We start from the raw sequence: 21,070 nt of genomic DNA, 5'->3' as shown, positions 1-21,070 counted from the left end.
AGAAAAAGTTATATCAGATATATATAATTTTTCAGGAAATCAGTGAAATTTGTTTGCTTTTCTATTAATATGTAGCAGGACGTCATTTGTTCTTTCCTCTGTAGGAAGTGGAGAAAGTGTGACAGTTGACACAATTGATTCGTATATGACAAAACTGCATAGTATCATAGACAACAATCCTCAGCAGAATGAAAAGCTTGTGAAGAAGGTCCAGGAGATAGTCAGCAGCCTAGACAGCAGGTAAATATGTGAAAGCATGGAAAGTAAATCATATTGGTTGCTGTCCATATTTGTTTAATTTAGAGGAATGCAGACTCTGCAAGGGTAATATTTTTTACTTTTTTGTTTAACAAATCTTTCTTTTTAAATGTTAAATTCTGTGCAATGTTAGTACTTTCTACTAATTTTCTAGCATCAAGAATTGGAAATTTACAGAGGAATTTTTTGTCTTTTTTGATCCTTTTAAAGCTAAATAAGACCCTTTTCATTCAGCGGTTCATTGCTACAGCAGATCGGCCCAAGGGAAATCTCAAAACCACAAACTCTTTATCACTTCTAGCAAATATTAAATCTCTTATATTTGAAATGTAATAAATAGTAATTTCTATTGGGAATACTATATGGTGTATCTGAAATTACATCTTTGTTCAGAATAGTTACAATGCTTCTGCCATTACTTTCTTAGTACTAAAACAAAAATAGCCTTAAAAGTAGAGGTGCAGCTGTTGACAAAATAACATAGTGGAAATTATAAAAATTGTGCTAGATTATGATTTTTGTAAAAAAAAATCACCATAACATGAACTTATTCAACATGGCCACTAATTCACTCTCATTCTTAGCTAATGGGTAAGATCTAAATGAATGTTTTCAGTTCTCTTTTATTTTGTGTCATGTAGTGTTGAAAAAAAAATAATAACAAGGTTTTGGTGTTACTGCAAAAGTTACTGTAAATTCCGGTGTATAAGCCCACCTGGAGTATAAGGTGACCTCCATTTTCAAGGTTAAAAAAGTGACTTTTTCATGTTACCTTTGTATAAGCCGACCCCTTTTGTAGAGGGTTTTGATTTAAACAGAAAAGATTCACAAGATCTCACATGCCAGTACTCAGCTTTGCCAGATCCGGAACATGGAAATTTTGTGAATCAGTACCTGCTAAGAAAATAGGCCTACACATTGTACAGCATTATAAGTGAATTCTTAATAAATAAATCAGGGAGGAAAGTTTTGAACTAGGTTCCCAATGGTAAAGAATCCTCTGAAATATAATCCCCATGAAACCATTTAGCGCCCATCGTAATCTCGTTAAAACATAACACTGGGTGGCGGGATCAGTACATGTACATTGTATTGAGTTTGCGACCACCATGTACAAAAGATTAAAACGAATGCAATATGATGCTGGCTTCAAGCTGAAGGCTGTTGATTTTGCTAAAAATGAATAATTCTGCAGCTGCTAAGAAGTTTAGTGTAAACTAGAAACAAGTGAGAGAATGGAGAAAGGCAGAGGACATGCTGAGATGAAATGTGCAAACTGCGGGAAAACATGCCAGTGGCCAGAACTCGAAGAAAAAGTTTTAGAGTGGGTGAATCACCAGTGATCGTCTGGATGCATTGTTATCAAAGAAATGATTTGAGTTCAAGCATTGAAATGGGCGGAAAAACACTGAGGTCAGTGAAAATTTCAAAGCTACGCGAAGATGGTGCACCCGATTTATGAATAGACGTGATCTTGTGTTGAGACAAAAAACAAAGATTGCTCAGAAAATTCCTGCAGGGTGTTGTTTACATTCAAGAACGCTGCTGGATGGACGAAGTGGGTTGCTTGAAGTGGGTTAAAGAGATGTGGCATCGATGTCCCGAAAGTTTCAGGAAGGAAAAGTCACTACTTGTCTGGGACATGTTCAAAGCGCACTTGTCAGGTGACACAAAAGCAGCATTGAAAGCTGAAAATACGGACACTGCAGTCATCCCCGGTGGTTTGATGTCCGTGCTCCAGCCACTAGATGTGAGTTTAAACAAACCATTCAAAGAATTCATGTGTCGACAGTGGAATGAATTTGACTCAAAAACAGCCAATAAATACGACCTGTCCTCCATGTATTCGTTTTTTCCAAAATTGGCACCCTCTGTATAAGCTGGCCCCTAATTTTAGGACCAAAATTTAGGGCCAAATTCTCGGCTTATACACTGGAATTTACGGTACTTTTGAAGGGAAACTAGCTCATCTATCTCCCCATGTATTGGAGAACATTTGTTACCCACAATATCACCATAACATTTAGCACTACTGTTAGATTGACATTTAGAGTGTTGCAAATGTTAGTTGTTTAAGAGGAAGCCTTTTACCTCCTTGTACCTTGTAATCTATTTCACTTTGTTTTCTTTCTGACAATATGAATTTTCCTGAGGACAGTATTAATTCTGTTAAGGTATTTGCTTCATCTGACACACTAGATCACTGGGGTTTTGTACCACCCTTAGAAATGACCAGTGATTGAGAAACCTGTTTTATGTTAATGATCTGGATCAAATTGTGTTTTCTCGTTTTAGTGATGGACCTTAAAACACCAGGAACTTCATCAGCGAATAAGGTTCAGTGATCCATGTTAGCTGACATCTGAAGTTTCTTTATCTTTTTAAACTTTATAATGTTTTCAGTAACTCCATGAAGAAGGTAGAACTTTTATTTTGGAGTACGGTGCAATTATGGAAAACTACATTTCTACATCACTCAAGATTAAAGTAAGCATATAGAACTCTTTGTCAACTATGGCATCATGCGGGTTGTGACCTCCGAGTTGATTTTTCTAGTTTTTATTAACTTTTATAATTAGTATGTCTTTGTGCATGCATAGTCCATAGATTTAGAAACTGCATTGTAAAATTTACTGCCATTTTGTTATGACTAAATTATGTTTGTATTAATGTTTTGTAGACAAATGTGAAATACTATGTTAGTAAAGGAAGCTAGAGTTTGGTTTGAAAGCAGCCATGAAGGGAGGGATGTAGGCAGTGCCATTTCCACTTCAATGTAGTCATGCTTACAGCCAATAAATATAAGCTAATGATGATTTAACTTCTTGGAGTCAGCTTCAGAGAAAAAATCTGGTAAGATGAAATTCATCACAAACTCAATTCGTTAGGAGATGTGCAGGGTTATTTTCTTTCAGATTTAATTTTTTTGGGGGGGAAAATGTGTTTATCTTGGAACTGGAATTGAGTTTTCTTCCTGGGTGCAGTAGCAGCTGTTTACACGTTTGTGTATTGTGTTTAGAAAGCCTCATATTCTAGGTTATTTTGTGAAATGATATGTAGACTTTTGGTAACAACATGAAGTTGTGTCTGGTGTAGTATCTCAATATTATTGGCCCCTGTTATCTTGAAGTAATAAGAAATGCATCTTGGTTTAACTATACTGGGGTCATTAGCATATTTCAGTAATAAGTCCTAAATCAATAGGAAGCTACCATGTATACTCATGCATACTGTGAGGCAGACTTATTATTTCACTGTTTCAACTTAAATTATATTCCTTAAACTGATTCACCTGGAAGTGATTGTGTTATAGAGGGAGGATTACATTACAAGAACGTATATTTCTGCCTGAATATTTGAGATTTGTTTAAGCCCACTGAATATTGTCAGACAGCTGTTATCAAGTGTGCAGCTGCTTGGAAATGTTACCTGAAAGGAAGAAGTCTGCCGCACATTGCTGAAGATCTTAGAGGCATTTGCAAAGTGCATGACAAATCACCATAGAGAGAGCCAAAGCTATTTGGCATTTCAGAGTTTGGTCTATTTAATCAAAACCACATGCATACCTGTTATATCTTGGTAAAGTACTGCTGCCATTAATCAAAATATGTGGTGTCCTGTTGAATCAAAACCACATACATACCTGTTATGTCTTGGTAAAGTACTGCTGCCATTAATCAAGATATGCAGTATCCTATTGAAGCTTCATTTGCTTTTCTCCTGGAATATGCATTTCATCAAAAAATAAATTAAAGGATATTTTTATGGATTTTTTTGATCTGTATAATTTCCTAGACCAATGACATTGAGGTTAATTTTAAGGCATCTCATTTCATTCAGATCCATCAAAGAGCAAAGACTAGGGATCAGAAATACTGCTTTGGTGGTGAAATGTAATAGGATCTCATAAAACAATGATGTTTCTTGTCAGAACCCTTGGAGAAAGTCCAGACCTCCTCCTATGCATAACATCCAGAAGTAGGAAAATAGGGATTTCATTCTTGAGGAAAGACTAAAGACAGAATGCTCTTAAATGTTGCAATAAAATGTTAACAAAAGCTGTTACTGCTTGTGTAACAATCTTCACAGCCATCCGTAGAAGAGTAAAATCCGCATATTATCTTATTGGATTCTTTCCAATGATTGCTAATTGGGCAGTTTCTTAAGATGAATAATTGAAAGAAATGTTGGGATTCGTACAGCAAAATATTTCTTAACTCTGGTAGAGTGCTGTAGGTCAGATATAAAATGAGTGGTGTGAGGTATCACTTGTGTATTGTGGATTATTAAAACTAAGTGGAAGTAGAACAGAACTGTTCTGTAAAGGGAGTATAAGGGGAAGATAGCAAATTATTTTGGGTCATTTTCTTTTATCTATTCTTGAATTTTAATATGAAATTGTAATTGACACTACATTTTACTGCTCTAGAGAACATTTGCAATTTGGATTCATTTATGTAGCTGCAAAATTTTACCATTTGTATTGTATAATACTGCCATGATCAGTTTAAAATTATATCATACAAATTACAGAACAACGGTAAACCATAAAACATTTTGCTGCTCTTTGTACTTGCTTCTAATAGCATTTCTACTACCTACATCGTCATGTTTTTTAAAAAAATTCAGTACAATTGTTATTTTCCTTTTTTAATATTGCCTACTTTAAATCCACTTTATAAAATAAATAATGTTCAAGTTTTGTCAAAAACACTATTTACCAATCATCACTTTGAAACTTTAAAAAACTTTAAAAATCCATACTTGGTCAGTCCTAGAGAAGGTGATTATTTTGGAGTTATAACTAAGTAGTCTGTTGCTCCCTTCCATGGTCAATATCTGTCATTAATAAGGTATTTAAGTATTTATGCATTATTTCAACTGATGCACTAGTCAGGTCAAAATGACTTCATCCAACCTTGTATATTAAAATTAATTGACATCTTGCTGGCACCCAGAATTACATTTGCCTGTTTTGGCTTTTCACATAGATTAGAATTTACTTCAGTGTTCATATTTACTTCGTGAAACAACAAATTTTCCCTTTTTATCCTTGGGTATAAAGCATCATCAGTATGTAATTCATTTGTAAAAGAAAATAGGTGATGTGTAGCGCATAAGTATCCCCATTGAACTTTTTTGTTTACAGGTAAATAGAAAATCAGATGGGCTGTATCATAGTTTGTGAAGCACACTTTTCAAAGCGCACCATCCAGATAATGATTTAGCCCCAATTGTGGAAAAGGAAAATTTGCCCCTTGCTGTTTGGGTTTTTCCCCATGTTATCTAAATTCTGTCATTAGTTTTGTATCCTAACACTTGTAATTTTCTGTTATTGACAATCTTTAGCATCTTTCTTGTGTCCATTTCTAAGTCATTTGGGCACATGCAACTTCAAATCTTGTATTGATTTAATAGGATGATAGTTATTGTCCAGAAAATGTTTTGATGCATCTAGGTTTAAGGATGAGAGCAGAGCAGCTGATAGAAAGTTGCGATATGTTTACACTGCTCTTTTGTATAGAAATGACAAAAGGAAGCCTTAGCTACATAGCAAAAAATATGTTTGTGATGACAGTGAAATCTTTGGGATCAGTTGTATCGTCTCAAGGATTTATGATGTTATATTTCTATTTAGTAGGGATGCCATTAAGTTTTGTGATTTGATGTACTGTGTTCAGACTGTATTGCATTAGATTAATTCCATTAAGTAATTTCATTTCCCTCAGTAAATTTGTATTGTTCAAATTATCTACTTGTTTTTATCTGCAAACTTTGTATATTAATTTAATTATGTAGATCAGTTTGTTGATAAAATGTAGCAACTGGATATGTAACATGCAATAAACATCTGATACTGTTTTGTCTCAATAGTCTTAATTGTATATTTTTAAAGGAACTTTTGGTAAGCTAAATATCATAAACATGGCCCAAAGAGTTCTAACAATTATTGAAAGAAATAAATGTTTTCTGAAAGAGATTTATATACCTTTGTTATCTTAAGATTGTCTCAATGTGTTTTGGTACTAATTAAAACTGTTGGTGATTAGGATACTATTGGGAAGTAAAGCTGAGATAAAATATCAATTATAATTTTACTTAATAGTAAAGGAGCTGCGAGGGGAAGCATGGGCTAGAATGTATGAAAATGGGAAGAGAAGTAGGCTTTAGGGCCTTCAGACCTGTCCTGTGGTTTAATATGATTTTGACTAATTCTATGCTGACCTGAACATTTGTTAATTTGTATTTATATCAACTTTGTTTTGATACAGAGGTTAATGGGATTATGCCCCACTACGGAGATTTGAGTACAATCTAGATTTGCTGGGAAGGGCCCTTTATGTGGCTAAAGCAACACAGTCAAAATTAGCACAAGGCAACTATGGTGATGTACATAAAAATGTCAGAATAATGAACCATCTTGTTCCATGAAAATCGAATCACAAGAAAAAACATAAAGCACAATCTGCAAAGAACTTTTTTTTTAGCATCAGGCTCTTAAGAAATATAAAGCCAGAAAGAGAACTATTCCACCATTGGGAGAAATTTCAGCAGCAAAGACCTAAATTTCTGAAGGCATCAAATTTTAACCATGAAAATTTGTTATTTTAAGCAGCTTTTCAATAAAAAAGATGAACTATGAAGGCAAGATAGCCAATAATATAAAAGAGGAAGCCAAAAGTTTTTCAGATATATAAAGAGCAAAAGAGAGGCAAGAGTGGATATCAGACTACCGGAGAGGTACTGATTCGGTGGGGGGACGGCGGCAAAGAAATAGCAAAGGAACTGAATTAAGTACTTCTGTCTTAACTATGAAAGGCACCAACAGTATTCAAGATGATTGACAGTGTAGGGGAGCAGAAGTGAGTGTAATTGCTATTACTAAGGAGAAGGTGGTTGAGAAGGTAGATCAGTCACCTGGACCATATGGACTACAAACAAGGGTTCTTAAAAGAGTGAAAGCTGAAGAGATTATAGAAACATTGGTCTTTCAAGAATCACTAGATTCTGGAATTGTTCAGGAGGACTAGAAAATTGTAAATGTCACTCCATTATTTTAAGAATGGAGGGAGACAAAATACAGGAAATTATAGGCCAGTTAGCCAGACTTCATGGTTGGGAAGATGTTGAGAGACCATCATAAAGCATGTGGTTTCAGGGAATTTGGAGCTATGTGACAAAATAGGCCAAAGTCTGTATGGTTTCCTGAAGGGGTAATCTTGCCTGACAAACCTGTTGGAATTCTTTAAGGAAATAATAAGCAGGATAGACAAAGTGGAGCCAGTGGATGTTATTTACTTGGATTTTCAGAAGGCCTTTGACAGGGTGCCACATATCAGGCTGCTTAGCAGGATAGTGAGGGTGTGGGCCTCCATCAGTCAGAGTTGACCCTGGATATTATGCAAGCCTGGGCAGTATAATATTGAGAGCAAGCTGTTGCCCATGTAGCAAGCTCCCCCTCTCCACACGTCTGATGAACCCAAAGGAACGGCAGAGACCAATACAGTTTGGTACCAGAAGTGTTGCAGGATTTGCCAGCCAGCATTGAACTCAATATAAGACTGCCCTAGGGACTCCAGCTCCTGATTTTTCTTCAGGGTTTACTCCTGAAGCCTTCCCCATGAGTAGGCATAGCCGCAAGGCAGCAGAGGTTTGAGATCAGAGTTTTCCTTCTAGATGAGCTGCCAACCACAGCTGACGACCCTGACAAAGGGTCTCAGCCCGAAATGTTGACTGCCCGACCTGCTGAGTTCATCCAGCTTGTTTGTATGTGCTGACAGAGATCCATCTGCCCAAAGAGACTTTTCAAAGTAACCCACCTTTGCTCCTCTTGTCAGTAGAAACGGTTCTGCTGGGCTTAGTAGGTAAGCTGCATGTGAAGGCCAGGAGCTGGACTTGTTTGTCAGAGCTATTTGAGGCGCACACCATTGGGAGCATTTAATAAGGTTGTGGGAGCATGTCCCCATTAACACCCCCACCTGGCTATAACAACCTTGATGAACCAAGATAAAAGCCCATGGTATTACAGGAAAGATACAAACGTGGATAGAAGATAGGCTGTCTGGCAAGAGCCAAAGAGTGGGAATTAAGAGGCCTTTTCTGGTTGGCTGCCAGTGACTAGTGGTGTTCTGCAAGGATTGGTGTTGGGACGACTTCTTTTCATGTTATATGTCAATGATTTGGATGACTGAATTGTTGGTTTTGTGGCCAAGTTTACAGATGACTCAAAGATAGGTGCAGGGTTAGGTAGTGTTGAGGAAGCAGGAAGTCTGTGGAATTTAGACAGATTAGGAGAATGGGCAGAGAAGTGTAGATGGAATACAGTGTTGGGAAGTGTATAATAATAACTTATTTCTGGAGCACAAGATGAGGTTCAAAATGTTTTACAATGGATAAAGTGCAGACATGAAAATAAAATAAAACATAAAAATAATATGAAAATAAAAAAGGAAAGATGTCAGTGAAAAGCAAAGTTAAATAAATAGGCTTTGAGCTGGCATTTATGTGTCGACTGAGTTTGCATCCTGTTAGTTTGGAGCATTGAATTCAAAGTTTAGGAGTGTAGTTCATAAAAGCTGATCTGCCAATTATCTTTTGAGGGAGATAGTTTACTTTTAAGAGACTAACAGAAGAAGTCCTGAAAGCTCAAGCAGGATTATAAAGCAGAAGTGATCCTGTGATGTGTTCCAGGCGCAGGCCTTTAAGAGCTGTAAAAACAAGTAAGATAACTTTAAAATCAATTCTAAAAGATATAGGAAGTCATTGCATCTAAGTTAAAGGATGAGAGCAGAGCAGCTGATAGAATGTTGCATTATTTTTACTCTTCTCTTTTGTATGGAAATTACAAAAAGAAACCTTGGCTACATAGCAAAAAAAACATGTTTGATGGCAGTGAAATCGGAGATTGTGAATTGTGTTGCATGAATGAAGTCACCAGAGAGAAGTACAGGTACAGATATAAAGCAGCTTCTTTACTTGACAAAATAAGGTACAGCAGACATCATATGGAGATGCTTTTGGTGGAAAGGTCAAGCAATACACCCATTTTATGTGCTAAAGATCAAAGAAAATTACGGCTGATTCGAATAGATCCATATTTACAATCTTCCCACCATCACAGCCAAAACAAGTGTTAATCGCTGTTGCATCCATGAATGGAATTTTGATTGGACTCATGCATATGCAGAATCAGCTAAGTGCCTGTTTCCTGATCTATGAACCTATTGTTTAGAGCTGAATTAAAATCAAATCCACAATACATATTCAGATGTGAAGACTGGTAGCCAAAGTCATTTGCTAAATGTAAATGTGATAAACCCAAAATTCACGCTTTACAGTGTGAATATTTAGCAGTGGTATTCTGAATGAATTAAAATATGGTCAAGCATCTTGGTAGAAGGAATAAAGAAGTAGATTTTTCTAACTGGTGAGTGAGTTCAGAAATCAGAGGTGCAAAGGGACTTTGGGGTCCTTGTGCAAGATATCCTAAAGGTCAACTTGCAGGTTTAGTTGGTGGTAAGAAAGGCAAATGTTAGCATTTATTTCGAGAGAACTAGAATATAAAAGCAAGGATATAGCATTGGGATTTTAAAATGCATTGTCAGACAGCACTGGAGTACCCTAGCTGTTTTAAGCTCCTTATCTAAAAAAATATAAGCAGGTATTTTAGATGGTCCAGAGGAGGTTTGGGAGAATAATCCTAGGAATGACTAGGTTAATGTTTGAGGAGCATTTGATGACTCTAGGCCTATACTCACTGGAGTTTAGAAGAATTGGGGTGGGGGGGGGGGGGGAGTCTCATTGAAAACTAACGAATGTGGGAAGACTGTACCGATTGAAAGTGGAGATGGATGTTTCCTGTCGTAGGTGAGTCTAGGACCAGAGTGCACAGCCTCAGAAAACAAGGATGTCCCTTTAGAACTGAGATGAGGAGGAATTTCCTTAGCCGGGGCTGGCAAATCTGGAATATGTTGCCACAGATAGCTGTGGAACCATGTCATTTGGTATAGTTAGAGTTTGATAGGTTTTTGATCGATAAGGGCATTAAAGATTACAGGGAATTATAGCTATTGTATTATACTTATAGCCATAATATAGCTATTATTGAAAGATGGTTGCAGGAGAGGTGTGATTGACAACAAAATATTCCTGGATTTTGTTGTTTCAGGTGTGATAGAATCGGAGGGACAAGAGGGGGAGGTGTTGCGTTGCTTGTCAGAGGAAATATTACAGTGGTGCTCTGGCAGGATATATTAGAACCCTAGGGAGGCTATTTGGGTGGAATTGAGGAATGGGAAAGGTAACACTTAAAGGGGTGTATTATAGACCACTTAATGGGGAGTGAGAATTGGAGGAGCAAGTTTGCAAGGAGATAGCAGATATTTGTAGTAAGCACAGGGTTGTGATTGCGGGAGATTTTAATTTTCCACACATAGACTGGGAAGCCCATACTGTAAAAGGGATGGATGGTTTGGAGTTTGTAAAATGTGTGCAGGATAGTTTTTTGCAGCAACACATAGAGGAACCAACTAGAGAAGGGGCAGTGTTGGATCTTCTGTTAGGGAATGAAATTGGTCAGGTGATGGAGGTATGTGTTGGGGTGCACTTTGGGTCCAGTAATCACAATGCCATTAGTTTCAATATAATTATGGAGAAGGGTAGGACTGGACCCAGGGTTGAGATTTTTGATTGGAGAAAGGCTAACTTTGAGAAGATGCGAAAGGATTTAGAAGGAGTGGATTGGGACAATTTGTTTTATGGGAAGGATGTAATAGAGAAATGGAGGTCATTTAAAGGTGAAATTTTGAGGGTACAGAATCTTTATGTTCCTGTTAGGTTGAAAGGAAAGGTTAAAAGTTTGAGAGAACCATGGTTTTCAAGGGATATTGGAAACTTGATTTGGAAAAAGAGATATCTACAATAAATATAGGCAGCAAGGAGTAAATGAGGTGCTTGAGGAATATAAAGAATGTAAGAAGAATCTTAAGAAAAATTAGAAAAGCTAAAAGAAGATACGAGGTTGCTTTGGCAAGTAAGGTGAAAATAAATCCGAAAGGTTTCTACAGTTACATTAATAGCAAAAGGATAGTGAGGGATAAAATTGGTCCCTTAGAGAATCAGAGTGGACAGCTATGTGTGGAGCCGAAAGAGATGGGGGAGATTTTGAACAATTTCTTTTCTTCGGTATTCACTAAGGAGAAGGATATTGAATTGTGTAAGGTAAGGGAAACAAGTAGGGAAGTTCTGGAAACTATGACAATTAAAGAGGAGGAAGTACTGGCCCTTTTAAGGAATATAAAAGTGGATAAATCTCCAGGTCCTGACAGGATTCCCTAGGACCTTGAGGGAAGTTGGTGTAGAAATAGCAGGGGCTCTGACAGAAATGTTTCAAATGTCATTAGAAACGGGGATGGTGCTGGAGGACTGGCGTATTGCTCATGAGGTTCCATTGTTGAAAAAAGGTTCTAAGAGTAAACCTAGCAATTATAGGCCTGTCAGTTTGACTTCAGTGGTGGGTAAACTAATGGAAAGTATTCTTGGAGATGGTATATATAATTATCTGGATAGACAGGGTCTGACTAGGAACAGTCAACATGGATTTGTGTGTGGTAGGTCATGTTTGACAAATCTTATATTTTTTGAATAGGTTACAAGGAATGTTGACGAGGGTAAAGCAGTGGATGTTGTCTATATGGACTTCAGTAAGGCCTTTGACAAGGTTCCACACAGAAGGTTAGTTAGGAAGGTTCAATCGTTAGATATTAATATTGAAGTAGTAAAATGGATTCAACAGTGGCTGGATAGGAGATGCCAGAGAGTAGTGGTGGATAACTGTTTGTCAGGTTGGAGGCCGGTGACCAGTGGTGTGCCTCAGGGATCTATACTGGGTCTAATGTTGTTTGTCATTTACATTAATGATCTGGATGATGGGGTGGTAAATTGGATTAGTAAGCATGCAGATGATACTAAGGTAGGTGGCGTTGTGGATAATGAAGTAGGTTTTCAAAGTTTGCAGAGAGTTTTAAGCCAGTTAGAAGAGTGGGCTGAACGATGGCAGATGGAGTTTAATGCTGATAAGTGTAAGGTGCTACATTTTGGTAGGAATCATCCAAATAGGACATACATGGCAAATGGTAGTGCATTGAAGAATGCAGTAGAACAGAGTGATCTAGGAATAATGGTGCATCTTTCCCTGAATGTGGAATCTCGTGGATAGGGTGGTGAAGAAAGCTTTTGGTATGTTGGCCTTTATAAATCAGTGCATTGAGTATAGGAGTTGGGATGTAATGTTAAAATTGTACAAGGCATTGGTAAGGCCGAATTTGGAGCATTGTGTACAGTTCTGGTCATCGAATTATAGGAAAGATGTCAACAAAATAGACTACAGAGAAGATTTACTAGAATGTTACCTGGGTTTCAGGACCTAAATTACAGGGAAAGATTGAACAAGTTAGGTCTTTATTCTTTGGAGTGTAGAAGGTTGAGGGGGGACTTGATAGAGGTATTTAAAATTATGAGGGGGATAGATAGAGTTGACGTGGATAGGCTTTTTTCATTGAGAGTAGGGGAGATTCAAACGAGAACATGAGTTGAGAGTTAGGGGGCAACATTTTAAGGGTAACGAGGGGGAACTCAGAGAGTGGTAGCTGTGTGGAACGAGCTTCCAGTAGAAGTGGTAGAGGCAGGTTTGGTATTGTAATTTAAAGTAAAATTGAATAGGTATATGGATAGGAAAGGAATGGAGGGTTATGGGCTGAGTGCGGGTCAGTGGGACTAGGTGAGAGTAAGCATTCGGCACGGACTAGAAGAACTCAGATGGCCTGTTTCTGTACTGTAATTGTTATAGGGAAAGTGCAGGAGAATGATGTTGAGAGGCATTGTAAATCAGCCATGCTGGAATGACGGAACAGACTCAATGGGCTGAATGGTCTCATTGTCTGGAAAAACAGAAGTTCACCGTTAAGGTGGGCATATCTACAAGCCATATTGGATGGGGACTGAGGTTGATAAGGTAGGTGGCAAGGAATGGTGAAAATTGTGGAGATCGGGGTGTCCCTCATGGGCTTGAGTCTTTGGGAGAAGTAGTCCGGGGGGGGGGGGGTGGTGGAGGGTTTGGTGGGGAGATGAGATGAGCAGGATGGTGGTGATTAAAGAATCCAAAGTAAGAACAGAATTTGACCTAATAGTGAATCTCAATTAGGGGTTTCAAAGCAAGAGCTGAACTTGTCTCAAGAGTATCAAACAATTGGATCTCTTGGAACAACCAGTATACTTCCTATAGTGCTGCACCCATAGAGATTAACTCTGCATTTAATGAAGGGTGAATCCTGCCCAACTAACTTCCTGGAGTGCTTTGAAACAACTCTAAAATAAGTTTTCATGGTTGGGAAAATCTATTAACACTGAGGGGAAAATGTATTACATGAACACATTTGTAGGCATTTATAGCCAATGTTAGTATTTTGCAAAGTTAAAGCTTGTGTGTTTACAGATAGAAGCCAGCTGCAGCCACTTATCAACCCATTCTTAGTAGCAAGAGCACTTTACCTTATTCATTGCTGTCTGTCTGCAGGGTCCAAAAAATCTGATTTTATCTGCTGATGAGAATTGGAGTGATTTTCTCCAAGCTTGAGAAAATCAAAAGTGATTAGTAGTTGATGTTAAATTATGGTAAACCCATAAACACCAAAATAATTAAGTGCTTACAAAGAGAATGAGTTTGCCATGATATAAAACTCTTCAGATTTTGGATTAAAATCATCCTTTATATATTTAAAACACATGATATTACTGTATCTAATCAAACCAAAAATTGCTTCTATTTTAAGTCAAGAAACAAACTGCATTCAAAGTAAATTTATTATCAAAGTACTGTACATATATGTCAGCATATGTACATTTGAGATTCATTTGAAACAACAAAAAATAAAAGAAACCAAGCAAAATAATAATAAAAAAAATAAATCAGCAATTAGGTTGATGTTATCCCTTCTGGTTCAAGCATCTGATTGTAGAGGGTTAATAACTGTTCTTGAACCTGATGATGTGGACCTTGAGGCTCCTGTGCCTCCTTCCTGGGCGCAGTAGCGAGATGAAAGCATAGTCTGGAAGGCAGGGGTCCATGATGATGGATGCTGCCTTCCTGTGACAGAACTGCATAAAGTCCAAAGTAAAATTTATTATTGAAGTACATACATGTCACCACTCACAACCCTGAGGTTTCTTTTTCTCTATGTAAATATTCTCAGTGATGATGGCTGTATCCACTACTTTTTGTAGGCTTTTCTGTTCAAAGCCATTGGTGTTTCTATACCAGGCCATGATGTAACCAGGCAATATACTCTCCATTGTATATCTATGGAAGTCAAACTACTAAGAAAGTGGAATCACCGCTATGCTTTCTTTGTAATGGCCCTTACATGCTGGACCTAGGAGAGATTCCTTGAAATGATAACACCAATGAATTTTAAGTTGCTGACCATCTACACCTTTGTTACCCTGATGTGGACTGGCTTATGGGCCTCTGGTTTCCTCATCCTAAATTCAATAATCAGCTTTGTCTTGTTGACATTGTGTTAGAGGTTGTTGTGGAACCGCTCAACCAGATTTTTAATCTCCCTCCCATAGGCTGATACGTCACCACCTTTGATTTGGCCAATGACTGCGGTATCGTCAGCAACTCTTATAATCCCTTTCCATAAATAATGAGTATGTAACTGTTTGACTAATTATTAACCAAGCAGACCAGATATTGACTAATGTTTAGAATTTACATTAAAACAAAAAATCTGTGAAGTAATAAACTTGCATAAACCAGAAAGATACCCATTTATAAGTAAGTTTTCTAACTGCATGTTAATACGCATGCAGAAAGAGAGTGCAGATAAGTGATGGCATGTTCCCTCTTTCAGATTGTATTTCATTATTCTGATTTTACAGTACCAAATTCATGCAGGTGAATATGGCTTTCTAGTGTGGTAATTCATTTTACAGGATTTTGTTGGAGAGTCCGTTGTGAAGTTGGACCTGACTCCTCTGTGCCCATTAACATTGAATGCAGCCCTTTCTCTGGACACTTTTTTAAATTTTGCATTCCCATTACCCTTTCAAGAGACCTCTATACAACATAGAACAGTATAGCATAGTATAGGTTTTCCCCGCTATTCGAAGGTAGAGCATTCCTATGAAATGGTTCGTAAGCCGGAATATCAAAGTGAAGAAGCAATTACCATTTATTTATATGGGAAAAATTTGTGAGCGTTCACAGACCCAAAAAATAACCCATAAAACCTAAAATAACAGTAACATATAGTAAAAGCAGGAATGATCTGATAAATACACAGCTTATATAATGTAGGAATAGTTTTCTGTAATTATTGCAGCACTGTCCACCGCAGCGAAAATCTCACGCAAGCGCTCTCGGCAGCACTCGCGGCAAAAACACTCGGCACAATGCTCCCGGCAGAAGCACTCTTAACAGTAACCTTTAAGCTGTGAAGCTACCAAGTAACACATAAAAATACACAGCCTGTATAAAGTAGAAATAATGTATGTACAGTGTAGTTTCACTTACTGGAATCGGGAAGATAGTGAGCACACTGATGATGGTGTGTTAGGCTGAGTTGTCGGAGGTTGGGGTGGTGGAAGGTAGAGGAGACTGGGGTATCATGTCATCTCATCATCATCTATTTCCATCAGGGCAGGCAGGTCACCTTCTATGTCTACCTGCCTCGATGTCGAAGGTTGAGTTTCGTCGTCTGCTGTGGCTAATGTGGAAGGCTTGAAAAACAACAGAATGCTTGACTGCTTAGCCTTACGCATTTTTGTATCATACAGTTTTTTGTAAGCACTCAAACCATCCTGCAAATATGACCTAAACCTATGTACCCTTTCAAAATTGAAGTCGTACTTTTCTGCAACCATTGCAGCGTTGTCAATCACGGTGAAAATCTCACATAAGCGCTTCACGTTCAGTTCCTGGGCGACTTCACTTTCGGGCCGTTGGGTACTGTGTTCGGCTTCAATTGTTATCCTTTCCTCTTCATCTCTCAGTTCTTGGTCACGGGATGCCAAAGCCTCTTCAACGTCATCTTCATCAACTTCCACAAACCCTTAGCCAAACTCACTATATCCTTACTTTGTTCACCACGATCGAAATGCTTAATTATGTCTAGTTTTAGGCTAAGTGTAACACCCTTACGCGCTCTTTTAGCTTTTCCAATACCTTAGAACTCATCTTGCTAACAAAATAAATTGACATAAAGTACAGATGCTCACAGGCACGTGTTCAAGCAATGCCGGCTAGAATGCAGTTCCGGGGGAGGAGCTTGGCTGCTCAGGGCGCGTGTTGCCTTTTTTCATAACAGTGAAACTATTTTCTGTTAGTGAAAACAGGTAACTAATGTAGGTCTTTTGTAACAGCGAGGTGATGTAGAGCAAACGCTTGAAAAACGGGGGACACCTGTACAGGCCTTTTCGCCCACAATATTGAGCTGACACTTTAAGATCAATCTAACCCTTTCCTCCCACGTGGCCTTCAATTTTTCTTTCATCTACATGCCTGTCTAAGAGTCTCTTTAATGTGCTTAATGTATCAGCCTCTACTACCATCCCTGGCAGTTGCTCCACGTACCTACCACTCCCTGTATATAAAACTACCTCTGACATCACTCCAAACACCTTAAAGTTATGCCCCCTCATATAAGCCATCCCAAAAACCAAGAAGAACAATTTGCCTGAATTAGATTATTATCTATTGACTACAGCTCTGCCTTCAGTAAGACCATAAGACATGGGTGTAGGGTTAGGCCATTTGGCCCATCAAGTCTGCTCTGCTATTTCATCATGGCTGATCCATTTCCCTTTCAGCCACAAACTCTTGCCTTCTGCCATATACTGAATGACTTGGCCTCCACAGCCACCAGTGGCAATGAATTCCACAGATTCCCCCACTCTTTGGCTGAAGAAATTTCTCCTCATCTCTGTTCTAAATAGACATCCCTCTATTCTGATGCAGTGCCCTCTGGTCTTAGACTCCCCCACCATAGGAAACATTCTCTCTAAGTCTACTCTAGCAAGGCCTTTCAACATTTGATAGTTTCACTGAGATTCCCTCCTCATTCTTCCAAATTCCAAGTGAGTACAGGCCTAGAGCCATCAAATGCTCCTCATATGATAAGACTTTCAAGCCCAGAATTATTTTTGTGAACCTCCTTTGAACCATCTCCATGTAAGCACATCCTCTCTTTAGATAAAGTCCCAGAACTGCTCATAATCTCCAAATGAGGCTCCCCAACGCTTATAAAGCCTTAACATTACATCCTTGCTTTTATATTCTAATCCTCTTGAAATAAATGCTGAAACATTAACCTTCCTTGCCACTGACTCAATCTGCAAATATACCTTTAGGAAATCCTACATGAGGATTCCTAAATCCCTATCTGCCTCAGATTTTTGAATTCTCTCTCCATTTAGAAAATAGTCCATGTTTTTATTTCTTCGACCAAAGTGCATGACCATACACTTCGTGACACTGAACTCCATCTTTGCCCTTTGTTTTAATCTATTTAAGTCCTTCTGTAGACCCTCTGCCTCCTCAGCACTAACTGCTGCTCCACTTATCTTCATATTGTTCACAAACTTTGCCACAAAGCCATCAATTCCATCATCCAAATCATTAACATATCGTGTAAAAAGAAGCGGTCCCAACACAGACCTCTGTGGAACGCCACTAATCACCGGCAGCCAACCAGAAAAGGTGCTCTTTATGTCTCCTGCCTCCTGCCTCTTTGTTTCCTACTCTTTTCATGCTAGTACCTTTCCATGTTAATACCATGGACTCTTAACTTGTGAAGCAGTCTCACATGTGGCATCTTGTCTTTTGAAAGTCCAAGTACACAACATCAACTGATTTTCCTTTGTCTATCTTGCTTGTTATTTCTTTAAAGAATTCCAACAGTTGTGTCAGGCAAGATTTTCACTTACCGTGCTGGCCACAGCCTATTTTATCCTGATCTCCAGGTATCCCAAAACCACATCTTTAACAATCAACTCCAATATCTTCCCAACCACTGAGGTCAGGTTAACTGGCCTATAATTTCTTTTCTTCTGCTTCTCTCCTTTCTTGAACAGTGGAGTGGCATTTGTAGTTTTCCAGTCCTCCAGAAACATGCCAGAATCCATTGATTCTCGAAAGATTAATACTAATATCTCCACAATCTCTTCAACCACATCCTTCAATACTACAATTCCAAGCAAGTTCTTCCCCAAACTCTGAGATGTGGAAGTTAAGACTTCCCTCCGCAACTTGATCCTCAGCTTCAAGGTCAACAGACCATAATCAGTAAGGATAGGAGCAACACTTCTAAACACTGCTGTTCCACAAGGTTACATCCTCAGCCCTCTACAGCTTGAACACTTATGACTGCATGAGCAGATTCTGCTCTTGCTCCATCTGTAAATTTGCAGATGATGCCACTGTAGTGGGCTGTATCACAAATAACCATAAGTCGGATACAGGAAGGAGATAGAGAGCTTAGTAAGACAATGTCATGACAACAACTCTTCCCTCAATTTCAGCAAAACAAAAGAGCTGGTCACTGACTTCAGGAAGGAGTCAATGGCACATTCTTCTGCCAACATCAATGGTGCTGAGGTTGAGAGGGTTGAGAGCATTAGAATCTTAAGAGTGATCATCAGCAATAGCCTGTCCTGGTTCATCTAGGAGAAACACCACAGCACCTTCCTCAGGAGGCTAAAGAAATTTGGTATGTCCCTTTTAGCTCCAATCAATTTTTATTACGCACCATAGAGAGCATCCTATCCGGTTGCTTCACAGCTTTTATGGAAACTGCTCTGCTCATGGCTTTCGAAAACTGCCGAGAGTTGTGGACACAACACATCACAGAAAAAGGTCTGTCCTCCATGGACTCTGTCTACACTTCCCGTTGCCTCAGTAAAATAGCCAGTGTAATCAACAATCCCACCTACGCCAGACATTCGCTCTTCTCTCTTCCAGAAAGCAGAAGATACAAAAGCCTGAAAGTACATATCATCAGTCTGAAGGACAGCTTCTGTGATTTCCTAGTATTATAAAATGGACTCAACCTCACAGACTTCTTCATTATGACCTTGCACCTGATTGTCTACTGCATTGCACTTTCCACATCACTGTTACACTTTGTTTTGCATTCTGTTATTAATTTACCTTGTACTATCTCAGTGCACCCTGGTACATGTGACATGAAGAGACCAGATTGTGATCAGGTTCAATTTCATTTACTTATCACATACAATTCAAAACATACAATGAAGTGCCTTAATAAACAACACAACCTATGGATGTCCATAAGATTTGCCACATATTCCGGTGCTCAGCAGAACAACAACGAAACAGCAAAAGCAAAACAAACTCCTTTCTTCTCTCCCATCCACACACCTACGCCATCACACATACAGACGGTCCACAAACCCCAGGAGAGGATGCCTCCAGCCTCCACCGGACACGCGGATATGCAGAAATCAAGTCTCCAAGTTCTCCAGTCGACTCACAGACACTTGGCTTTGGGTTTCCAGACTTCTGATTGGCCTTTGGGTTTTGATCTTCATTTCTGACCAAAGGACTCACCAATGGCATGACCCCAAATTCTAGGTCTCGAGCTTGGGTCTCAATGATAATGGGACACTGGATTCAGGCTTCAAACAGCAGGCTCCCCAAAGACAGAACCCCGAATTTGAGACTTGCCGGCTCACATACCGAGGGAGTCAATGGCTTTCATACCTCCTGTTTGTGTGGAGTCCTGATCCCGCTAATCCCACAAGGAATTTGTTGAACTGGGGGTGGGAGGTGGCTCATCAGCCCCCATCCTTACTGGTTTTCATCTATAGCACTTGCTGGTCGAACATCTGTTCATGAATGTCCTTTACCTAGTTGCTGCTGGCCTTTAAACATAAACTATAAAATGGCAGTCTAGACTCTGGCCTGACCTCTAACTCCTCACATCCCTGTTCTAAACCCTGACTTGACCCCTAACTCCCATCTCTGTCCATAAAAGCATCCCTCCGAACTTAAAAAAACAGCTAAATCTGAGCCATAACTCTGATGGAGATTGCAGCTCGGTGCCATCTTGACCACAAGGTCAATAATAAGACTACTTATGTCTTCTAATGTTGTGAATCAATTTGCTGTCTTATTTGCATAGTCTTCCCGTTCCATCCTTGTCTATTTAATTTGGCTGCCAGTCACTAATACAGACGTGAGAAAATCTGCAGATCCTGGAAATCCAAAGGAACACACACAAAGTACCGGAGGAACTTAGCTGTCAGGCATCATCTAAGGAAATGAGAAAAAAGTTGATGTTTCGGGCTGAGGTCCATCTTCAGGATTGAGAAAGAGAGGGGAAGATGCCTGAATTAAAAGGTGTGGGGTGTTGAAAGAGGCTAGCTAGAAGGTAATTGGTGAGTCCAGGTGTATGGGAAAGGTCAAGGGCTGGAGAGGAAAGAATCTGATAGGAGAGGAGAATGGACAATAGTAGAAAAGGAAGAAGGAGGGGATCCAGGGGAAGTAATAGGCAGGTGAGAAGAAGTAAAAGGTCAGATTGGGGAATGGGGGGGTGAATTTTGTTCACTGGAAGGAGGAATGATGTTCATGCCATCAGGTTGGAGGGTACCCAGATAGAATATAAGGTATTGCTCTTCCACCCTGAGGGTAGTCTCATCTTCGTGCAAGAGGAGGCCATGGATCGACAAGTTGGAATAGGAATGGGAATCTGAATCACTAATACTGATGCTGCCTCTGTGCTGAATTGGATTT

The 21,070-nt window shown here is 38.9% G+C and overlaps 1 protein-coding gene across 4 annotated transcripts in view; it reads left to right on the top strand.

Moving 5' to 3' along the window:
* Nucleotides 1-6,129, top strand: part of LOC140729174 (SWI/SNF-related matrix-associated actin-dependent regulator of chromatin subfamily E member 1-related-like) — a 53,253-nt gene extending 47,124 nt beyond the window's left edge. For all 4 annotated transcript variants that reach the window (XM_073048645.1, XM_073048643.1, XM_073048644.1 and 1 more), the window contains 2 exons: nt 105-240; nt 2,554-6,129. In XM_073048645.1, the coding sequence (XP_072904746.1) occupies nt 105-240; nt 2,554-2,566 (149 nt within the window). In that variant the 3' untranslated portion in view covers nt 2,567-6,129. The remainder of the gene's footprint in view (nt 1-104; nt 241-2,553) is intronic.
* The last annotated feature ends 14,941 nt before the right edge of the window (nt 6,130-21,070 follow it).

Source organism: Hemitrygon akajei, chromosome 6, assembly GCF_048418815.1.
Source record: "Hemitrygon akajei chromosome 6, sHemAka1.3, whole genome shotgun sequence".
NCBI classification, from domain to species: Eukaryota; Metazoa; Chordata; class Chondrichthyes; order Myliobatiformes; family Dasyatidae; genus Hemitrygon; species Hemitrygon akajei.
The sequence above is the reverse complement of the archived record's forward strand: the minus strand, read 5'-3'. Positions and strand labels throughout refer to the sequence as shown.